General features: G+C 39.8%; 1 protein-coding gene across 3 annotated transcripts; it reads right to left on the bottom strand.

Moving 5' to 3' along the window:
• Window positions 1-327: 327 nt before the first annotated feature.
• Window positions 328-4,654, bottom strand: LOC138050424 (uncharacterized). Of its 3 annotated transcripts, none has more exons than XM_068896754.1 (6): window positions 4,410-4,654; window positions 4,133-4,285; window positions 2,779-3,692; window positions 2,353-2,649; window positions 2,037-2,252; window positions 328-1,839 (listed from the first exon to the last, which is right to left on the bottom strand). In XM_068896754.1, the coding sequence occupies exons 4-6, from the start codon at window positions 2,518-2,520 to the stop codon at window positions 1,360-1,362; spliced, it is 864 nt and encodes a 287-aa protein (XP_068752855.1). In that variant the 5' UTR covers window positions 2,521-2,649; window positions 2,779-3,692; window positions 4,133-4,285; window positions 4,410-4,654; the 3' UTR covers window positions 328-1,359. The 3 variants fall into 3 exon arrangements, with proteins under 3 accessions (XP_068752855.1, XP_068752854.1, XP_068752856.1); XM_068896753.1 differs by having other exon boundaries at window positions 2,353-3,103; window positions 3,555-3,692; XM_068896755.1 differs by having other exon boundaries at window positions 3,555-3,692.
• Between the last annotated feature and the right edge of the window lie 4,450 nt (window positions 4,655-9,104).

Genomic DNA, 9,104 nt, shown 5'->3' with positions numbered 1-9,104 from the left:
GCAGTCAGCTACTGCATATTTCTTCAAGTTGATACCAGTTTAATAGATGTGTTTCAACATAATCAAAACCAATTGTTCTTTCTACTCAAAGTCCATCTGGCAGTCTAGGGCTCTAATCTAATAAGAAATCCAAACAAAAAAACCCAGGTGACTGTTTTTTGGCAACAAACATTCTCGCTCAAGTTTGCATACATTTTGACACAATGATATACATGTAGTCATCTGATTACTGCTTATTTTACTGGCTAGGCACATATAGAGCCCACAGCACAGGGCCATGGTCTCAATAATCTTGAGGCTAATTTGACCTAATACAAAAAAGAAATTGTCATACAATACTTTATTTATTAACCTATTAATTAGAGAATTAATGAGTCTAATTATTTTTAGATATAAAGTGTTCACTGGAAGGTGTTTGTTGGCTGTGCTGGATCACAACTTCCATCTTTTCCGGAAGACAATTGATGGGAAATTCCAAAAATTGTACTCAAAGCGGTCTGGAAACTGGAGAGCGGAAGCGGTGAAAGAGGACAAGACCTATAGCTACTGGCCAGCACTAATTTCAGAAATATTGTCTAAGAGAGCCGAGGACCGGGAAACTGCAGCAAGACATGTGACTGTCTCTCCAACAGATCCACAGCATCTTGCCCCAACCATAGCTATGAAGTCACCCGCTACTGGATATTTGGTTGCTGCAAGATTGTCAAGGTTCAAACAGCAGACATCACAGAAATCTGAGTAAACCCATGCGATGACAAAAGCCCACTTTACAGTTGTGTGCTCAGTTACCTGGCCTTCGAATGCAAGTCAGGCTGGAGTTGACCTTGCTCTGATACAGACCTTTCTGCTTTTTCGTTCAAGTGCCAGCAAATTAGCATAAAAACTTGATTAACACAACAGGGCAGGTCACTGAGCAGACAACTGTAAAATGGTCTATTCTAATGTTCAAGAACTCAGAGGATGATTTCATCATTGCTTTATGAACTTTTGAAAATTATTTCAAGTAGTTAAAAAATGGTTGAGAAATTTTCTAAAACAGGCATGTTTTTCGTACTACCATGTGTAAACAGTAACTGTAATTAATTGTTCTTGTTCTTGAAGTTATGGTCATAAGCTTATAAATAATGCAACATAGTTGGCCTTTGCCTGCATGTAACAACCCTCATTCATAAACTTGGGCAAGAGAAAGGGGAAAATCTGTTCTTTTCACAAACCAACAGTTTTAAAAAAAATGCCACCAGACATTTGAACGTCAACAACAGGAATAACAGTTACTTCTAGCTTACAAGTGTGTTAGTCTTTGCACAAAACTTTGCAAAATTACAACAGTTCATTATGAACAATAAATAAAAAAACTGCTTATTCAGCAACTAAGATTGTCTGTATCCCATATAAATGCCATCTGGAGCAGGATAGAATCTCCTTATTGTGAGAACAACACATGAAGGCAAAACTCGTTGGTTTCCCTTTCCCAGTTTCCCATATTTCCATAAACAGTATTGTCTGTAGGCTGCCTTTCTCAGCCAGTATGTCAAACCTTGCCCGGATAGCTAAGGTCAGTACTTCCCGGTCAAGGCAGATGTTTTGATACATAGCATACGAAGTGACACAAGTTCTCTTTCTACAACAAACATTCTCCATATCTAAAGGCATTGGTCTACAAACTGAGCAATCGCACCATTCAGGAACATCATCGCGATCAGGATTGTGATCAGGTTCAGCAGAGGCGCTTATTTCTGCTCGAATGTTCTTTACATAATCCAGACTGCCTCTACCTTGGCTGAGAAGTCTGAGAAGAATTTGGTCTTTTTCATCCGTGGCCAGAGTTTTTATAAAGTCCTGATGAAAAGAATGATAAAGTCAACTTGAAAGACCATAGCACGCTTTCATTGCAAAAAAAATGTAGAGGTGTTTTGAAACGAATTTGATTTAATTGGCGAGTTCACATGTGAATATGTGTGATTGATTCATTGGGAAGTGTGACAAAACACCGAACACAACGATTGCGTAGTCATATATTTTAGAATTAAACTTACTTGTATTTCCCTTTCTGCGGTAGCCGCTTGCTCTTGATGACGAGAAAAAGCACTGGGGTTTCTATTCACTATAACCTCGACTGTCTTGTTCTTGCACGCCGTTCTCTTAGTTCCACACATGCAACTGCTGGAGCATTTCATCGACGCATTTTTACATGGACAGCCAGGAGTTTTAGCCGTCTTTTTACGGCTACACGAATTCTTACAGGAACAAGTCTGTGACAGGAAAAAATAGTTGCTGTTGTAAATCTATGATTTTCAAGAAAATGATTTCTGGTGTTACATGTTCACGTGGAAAATGTAGTACTGAGCTTACCTCTCGATTCACGTTCGCCAAAGGCAAAGGGACAAAGTGAGATGTTAATGAGACCGATTCCTCGTTTCTTCGGCCGTGTGGTGCCACAGGCGATCCGTATACATTTACGTGTGTTGATGACCCTTCAGTATCGACATTCACGCTTGTTTCATGGTCCATTTCTTCCATTTTAACGCAGTCGTCGCCGATCTCTTGACCTTTACTTCACGTCACGCCATTTGTGAGTCCCGCTGCCGGCTTCAAAACAATAACAGAGGCGCGCAAGGTATTGTGGTTGGAAGGGATCCTTCAAAGGGCCTATGGAGTAAAAAAAAAATTTGCGTATATTTGAAGCTTGTGGTGTCTCGATTATGAAATAACAAACGAAATTGGACAAAACGTATTAAAACCGCATTTTTTCTCCCTCCCAATAACCTCAAAATTCACCAGAACGGGTCTTTGCTCCTGACAACACTGATGACATAGCAAATGCCTCGAAGAGCTGTTCCTTCTCACATCTCCTTGTAAGCGGCCACTATTTGTTCACTCGGTTCTCTTGTTTAGTTGGATTTCTTCTTAGAAATGTCGGTCAGAGACGAAGTTATGTCCTATCAGATTCCGTGTTGAATGAAAACTCGTCTGATGAAAGCTCTTTGGACAAAATGCAAGTTGTTGGCATTGTCCAACCTTACACAGGTGAGCCATAGCCCAAACAAGTGATGAGGACAAAAATGACAAAGAAGATAAAGATGGTCTCACCCCTGCAGTTCTGCTGGCAAGATTTGAAGACAAAGTTACAGTTAATGACTTGTTATTACCGGCTGCAGCAGCCTTGAAACGTCTGGATGTTATTTTTGCTTTGTTCTCAAACATTTGCTTCAAAGAATTTGTTTATGTTGTAGGTACACGTGTGGAGAATGTGTGAAAGAAAATTTATTGGGCGCTTTGGAGTATCGATGCTGTATGGAAATTGCCCAGGTCCGCCAAAAACTGACTTTCCATGGAAGTATAGAGCATTTGAAGTGCATCACAAAACACAGCGACTTTTCAACAATGACCAACGAAACGGTGCTTCTTCAAGTCGGGCCATTGTTGAGAGTCAAAAATGGAAAAGGTTATCACCATCGAGATGGGCAAACTGAGAGGCTGTTTTAGCACAAACATTTGAACAAAAGCACGTGAAATAAAGGTATCAGGAAAATTTGTCAAGGCTTCACACTTACCAATATTTGGAGACTGTTGTTATCCCTCAAATGTGTGCAACCAGAACAAATAGTGCTCATATTCACTATGCTTTGCGATTTGTTTTGCTAGGTTTTCTGCTTACAGATGGGCTTGCACAATACAAGACCTCTCCCAGCCTGTGTGTATCACATATTAAGACAAACATTTTATACTGAAATGAGAAGGGGCTACCAATACAAACCAAGTAAAAAAACCATGACCCACAAGTGACAACAAAATATGAATGTCTGTAACGGTAGAACCCAAATAAAAATGGCATCTCTGTCACCTGAATAATACAGACACAAGTATAATAAATGACTAACTAAATAAATAAATAAATAAATGTAGGTGTATTCCAAGATTCAACTAAACAATTTATTATAATAATTGTGGGAGTTGTCAGCATAGCTTGGGCAGGAAAGATTGCATGATGAACCAAAGGAGCGTCTGCAAAGGAGGCTATTATCAGCATAGTGACATGACAATGCAGTGGACTAACCACTGTCACCCAGGGGACCCCTGTTGTAATTTTAACAATTAAATGATTATATCAACTGCAAAAAAGGTCCTTAACCAAGAGAAGCAAACCCTTTTAAGATGCCAGTGATTTAGGGTCGAATGGAATCCTCAAGACAACTTGTTTGGGCATCAGCTGAGAGTTTTTTTTTGTCATTCACTAGCCGCACACTGGTGAGAAGATTGTTCAACTTGCCATATGCCTTCATTCCTAAGGAAAGACAACAGGAATAGAGACCCATGTGAAAACGATAAGCGGCAGCAAAACAAACGTAACAATCTTTACTACATAAGTGGTTGGTTTAATATTCCAAAAATGCACCTGGGGATTGTACCTTGGAAATAATATTTTGAGTACAGTCAACTAATGTATTTCACGTGAGGGATGTGCCAGGATGTGGGAGAGTGGATGGAAACCAGTATTGATAGAATGTATGTGATGTATCGAGAGTAACTAGACATCACGTCTTCTGTACACATTCGACACACTTAATTGAATTAATAGAACTGTAAAAAAAGTTGTTCTTAAAAAATGAAACGGTAAAAATTCACGGGAATCCGAAATATATTTCCATCTACGATCCTCGTCAGTCGTCTGCCATTTTGAAAATAAAAATACTTATATCGTTCATGTAAGAGGCATTGGAATGGTCCACGCTTTCTCAGACTTCATGTACGTCATCACGAGACTTCTCATCTCGGTAGAACAACTCATCAATGCATGACTACAGCACGCGGAATCTGGAAATTGTTCCATTCGCTTTTAGAGTTCATCAGTGAGTCTTCATCTACATTGTTAATCTTGACACCCTCAGATATGTCTAAGCATTGCGTCGTTAGAGTAGACACCAGTTACATTCGTTTGAAACTGCTGTATCTCACTACTGCGTTTCTCTCTACAATGTTTCCCAAGGCTGATTGTTCCTCCTTATTGCCGAGCGATTTTGAGTGTTCTTTCCCTCTGGTATACGCACTCCTCAATGTTTCTCCAACGTAAATGTTGTTACACCCGGTACATTTAATTTCATACGTCACACTTTCTCTATTGCACGGTCCCTTCCCATCTGTCCTACACACTGGGCAGTCTTCTCGCTCACATTGTCGTGGTTTAAACGGATCAGACTTATGGAGCAACCTCTTAATTGCAATACCCGCCTTCTCTACCACTTTGATTTTAAATCCTTGCTGTTTCATCTCCTTTTAATATTTCTTCTGTAACTGTGAATTCCGTGTAGCCGGTACGAAGATTACTGCCTCATTTCTGCCTCGTTTGTACTAACTGCATTTCTTCCCAATCTTTTCCTGTTCTTGTTCTTCCTTTCTCCACTCTTTGGGCGGGTGTAACGGTCTTTCTCCTTCTTGATCAGCTTTCTTTCTCTCTATATATGCTTTGAGGGCCGAGTCGACAACCTAATATCTGAATTTCTTGCTATACCCCAAGTACTGCATTCTCAGGACCATTTCATTCACATTTTCTACCACTCGTTCCCATGGTAACATCTTGCTACAGTTAAGTAAGACCCTAAGGACTTCTTGGGTTAGTACTGTTCTCTTGGTACTCCAGTTTAGGGCAGACCTAGCATTTATGACTGCTTTTGAAGCCATGCTTTTGGAATAGAACAAAAACATGATCACTGAGGTTTTCTCACCTCGTTTCTCTGTTTCTTTCTCTTTTGTTTCTATCCACACCTTTTAAGTCGAGGATAGGCAGCTTTCTATCTGGATGTTCAGCTTTCTGCTTACGATAAACGAAAGTACGGTTAAAAGAAAAGGAACATAATTACGCATTAAACTGCCAAATACACTGGCCAAACCTAACATAGCTCGACTCCAGAAAAATAACCCCACACTGGAAACAACTCAACAAATTATATACCTGAAGGTGTCCCACAAACAACGGTGGGAACTACGCTGAAATGAACAAATTCACTAAAATTAACGCGTTCAACACTTACGGAACTCAACCGTCATCATGGCAAGGTGCCAGGGGCCTTTCTCCACGAATCGTGGAATAGCTTCCCGACCCTCAACTCAACCCACACCTGTTAACCTGTAAAGCTGTTAACCCTTCCTTAAAACCTAATTTCTCAAGTCAAAGTCAGTACTTTGAAAGTAGATTTCAGCTATGAAAGGTTTCTAAACATTAGAGAAACGAAAGTAAAGTGTTATATTTTCGACGATACTTATCGCAAATAGATTCTACTAGTAGCTTGAAAGCGAAAATTCAACGTCGACACCGTTTCAAGGTCAACACTTGTTTTCTCCTTGAGTCCACTAGGAAACTGCAGAACCCTCGACCATTTTTCAACAAGCTACTGTATTTCGATTTGCATGTGGCATATTGTCTCGGTAGATTCCCTCATTACCTCTTTTCAAGGAGTTCTATGTACTTGCATCTTACACAACGTCATCTTATACGGCCCCCACAAACGGATAAACATTGTTGGGATAACATTTTTTCGGCAACAATGATCTCATTAGTTGGAGCCTTTCAAAAGTACTTTTCACTCAGAAACTGCAAATACACTTCTCTGACAGGTCACCTTAGTTTCTACTTCAGCTTCACTTAGAAAATGCAGATAGAACTTTCTAAAGCTCATCATCCCTCTCAAAAGACTCATCACTTGAGAGAACATTATGAAAGTCTCGTTTTAATTTACTCAAACTTGCATTAACAGACGGAAATTACCAAGGGAATTGGCGCACGTAGAGGCCTTGGGAGTGGGCAAGTCCTTCGGCGCGATTGAAGGATACAGAAATCGGTCCATGAGATGACGATGATCTGCCTGTCACGAAATGGAGCTCCAAGTCCTCCTGATCTAAATTGCCAACAGAGTCTTTGAGATAGTAAAACGCCACTTCTTCCTCAGGTTTCAGATCAAGTGGATCCAACCAATGGATCCAACGCATTTGTGAGCACAGCTTCCACTTTGTTGTTGGCAAAGTCATTGCAGCTGGTCTGCCTTGGCAGGCGAGATCTCCACTGCCTTCCAAGCTAGATTGATTGTAACAGAGATATACATAAGCATCATTTAGATCAATGCAAAATCAACTTTCATTGGATGGCTGTTTGCAGAACCATCATGAATGATTACTTTAATTTGGACGAATTTGTGTCATTTTCTCAAGTCGGGGCCAAATTTCAAGTAATGAACAGATCATAACCAACGAAAAGCAATGGTGCTGGCCGCATGAAAAAAGCAAGAGCAACAGGGGAAAAGAAGAAAACAAATTTTGGCCTCTTTTATCGTTTATCCGTTTCCTGCCAAAAATGTGGCCCTGATTTGATAAATTAATGATACAAATTCCAAAAAAATAGTCACTTACGATAGTTACGATTCTTTGTCTTTTTCTTTTTATGATAGGGAACACGGTTTCTAGACAAACTACTAAAATGGCGTTGTCAGTAGGGAACCCTTGTATCATTCTTGTATGTAGATGATAATTGAATATTGCGTATTTAACACTTACATTGAATGTAAGTATACAAAATATTGGTTCCCATCAAAATCCATCAGCTTACTTAGTTTGTGTTACACTAACTTGGAATAAACATTGATTCAGTAATCATGACTATGATTAAGAGGTCACATATTCTACGGATTCAATATCCTAATCCATAGTTCAACAACAGGGTGGTACATGTAAATAATGGCCTTTGCTGCAACCCCGCGGTTCTAAATTTACAGCATGAGATAAACTTAAAACACAATCACAAGATCAAAGTCGAAACTATTGCTTAATAATTATAATTAAACATTTGAAAATAGTTAGTCTCTTCATGAGAGGCATTTAGTGTGAGTGAGCTCACCTCTAAGTAAGACTTCTCAGTGTCAGTGGCTTAATAATAATACTATTATTATTGTTATAGTATCAGTCATGTTTATTGCATAGAATTAATGATCAACTTTGTTCAAGGGACTTCCTATCTCTTGTTAGTTTTCTGGGCTGGTTGCTGCTGGCACTATAGTTCGGTAGCTCATTATCTGAATCACTAGGGGCAAAGGTAACAAATATAATGACAAAACGTCCTAGGTTACTCCAGACATAATTATAGTTTATACCTTCTGGTCTATGCTCCATGGGATTAATATTATTATCTCTTCTTGGCCTTTCTACACAATCAGTACATCCCAGAACCACTGGGAAGCCGTCACGTTCCTTGGGTGCCACTATCGGGAGAGGGGGGGAATTCAGGCTAGGCTTATTGCTAGAGAGCGTCTTTAACAAGATGGATCTTCAGTTACTCCTTGACCATAACCATTTCTCGTTTTGTTGACTACCTGAACTGGACCTGACTATTGGCCCAAGGACACTACTAAGTGCATTCTAAATTAGTGAACTACACGACTACATGTACAGTACAAATATAAATGAATTTTAAAAAGTAGGTAGATATCTCAAGTAATAAACAAGGGTTTTCTTTGTGATGCCAGTAACTGCAATAATCAGTGTTCTTGTGGAATGATCAATACTGGTAATAGAATTTTTCACAGTATTTGAAGTCAATTCCATGAAATTTGCTGGGGGTCTGTCGTCCACCTCAAAGAGTGTGTCACTGGAGATCTGGGGAGAGCTTGTTCCATCTTTTTTGTCACTTGACTTGCAACATCAAAACCCCTGAAGGTTACCTCAGGGTCATCACAAAGGGCAACAGCTTCACTACACTCTGTCATATGTACCAGCTGCAACAAGTTGTAAAAATAGTGGAGACACTTTGCCTTCATGACACGTTAGTAGCTTCCCCCATCTCTCTCACACTGCGACCCCCTTCCCCCCCTTATCAATGTTGCTAGCAATACCAAATCATGTGGAAAACTTGAACGGTCAATATTGAAAGAGGGAGAGGGAGGGGGGAGGTGGGAAATGATTAAATTCTAGATTTGGTGGGAATGGAAAGGTAGAAAAGGTGTTTTTTAACGGGAGTGTCTCACCATTTTTGCAACTTGTTGTCTGAGTTGCTTGTCATTGTATTGCTATCCGGTCACTTTGTATATTGGGGCAGGAAGGCGTTGGTGTTTGGCTTTTAG

The sequence above is a fragment of the Montipora capricornis genome, chromosome 6 (genome assembly GCF_036669925.1).
Source record: "Montipora capricornis isolate CH-2021 chromosome 6, ASM3666992v2, whole genome shotgun sequence".
Taxonomy (NCBI): Eukaryota; Metazoa; Cnidaria; class Anthozoa; order Scleractinia; family Acroporidae; genus Montipora; species Montipora capricornis.
Note: the sequence above shows the minus strand (reverse complement) of the source record. Positions and strands in the feature narration are given on the sequence as shown.

Coding starts and splice junctions, on each gene's coding strand:
- LOC138050424 (XM_068896754.1), bottom strand. CDS start 2,520: ATGGAAGAAATGGACCATGAAACAAGCGTGAATGTCGATACTGAAGGG. Junction 2,253..2,352: donor TGGCGAACGTGAATCGAGAG/GTAAGCTCAGTA, acceptor TTCCTGTCACAG/ACTTGTTCCTGTAAGAATTC. Junction 1,840..2,036: donor CCGCAGAAAGGGAAATACAA/GTAAGTTTAATT, acceptor TCTTTTCATCAG/GACTTTATAAAAACTCTGGC.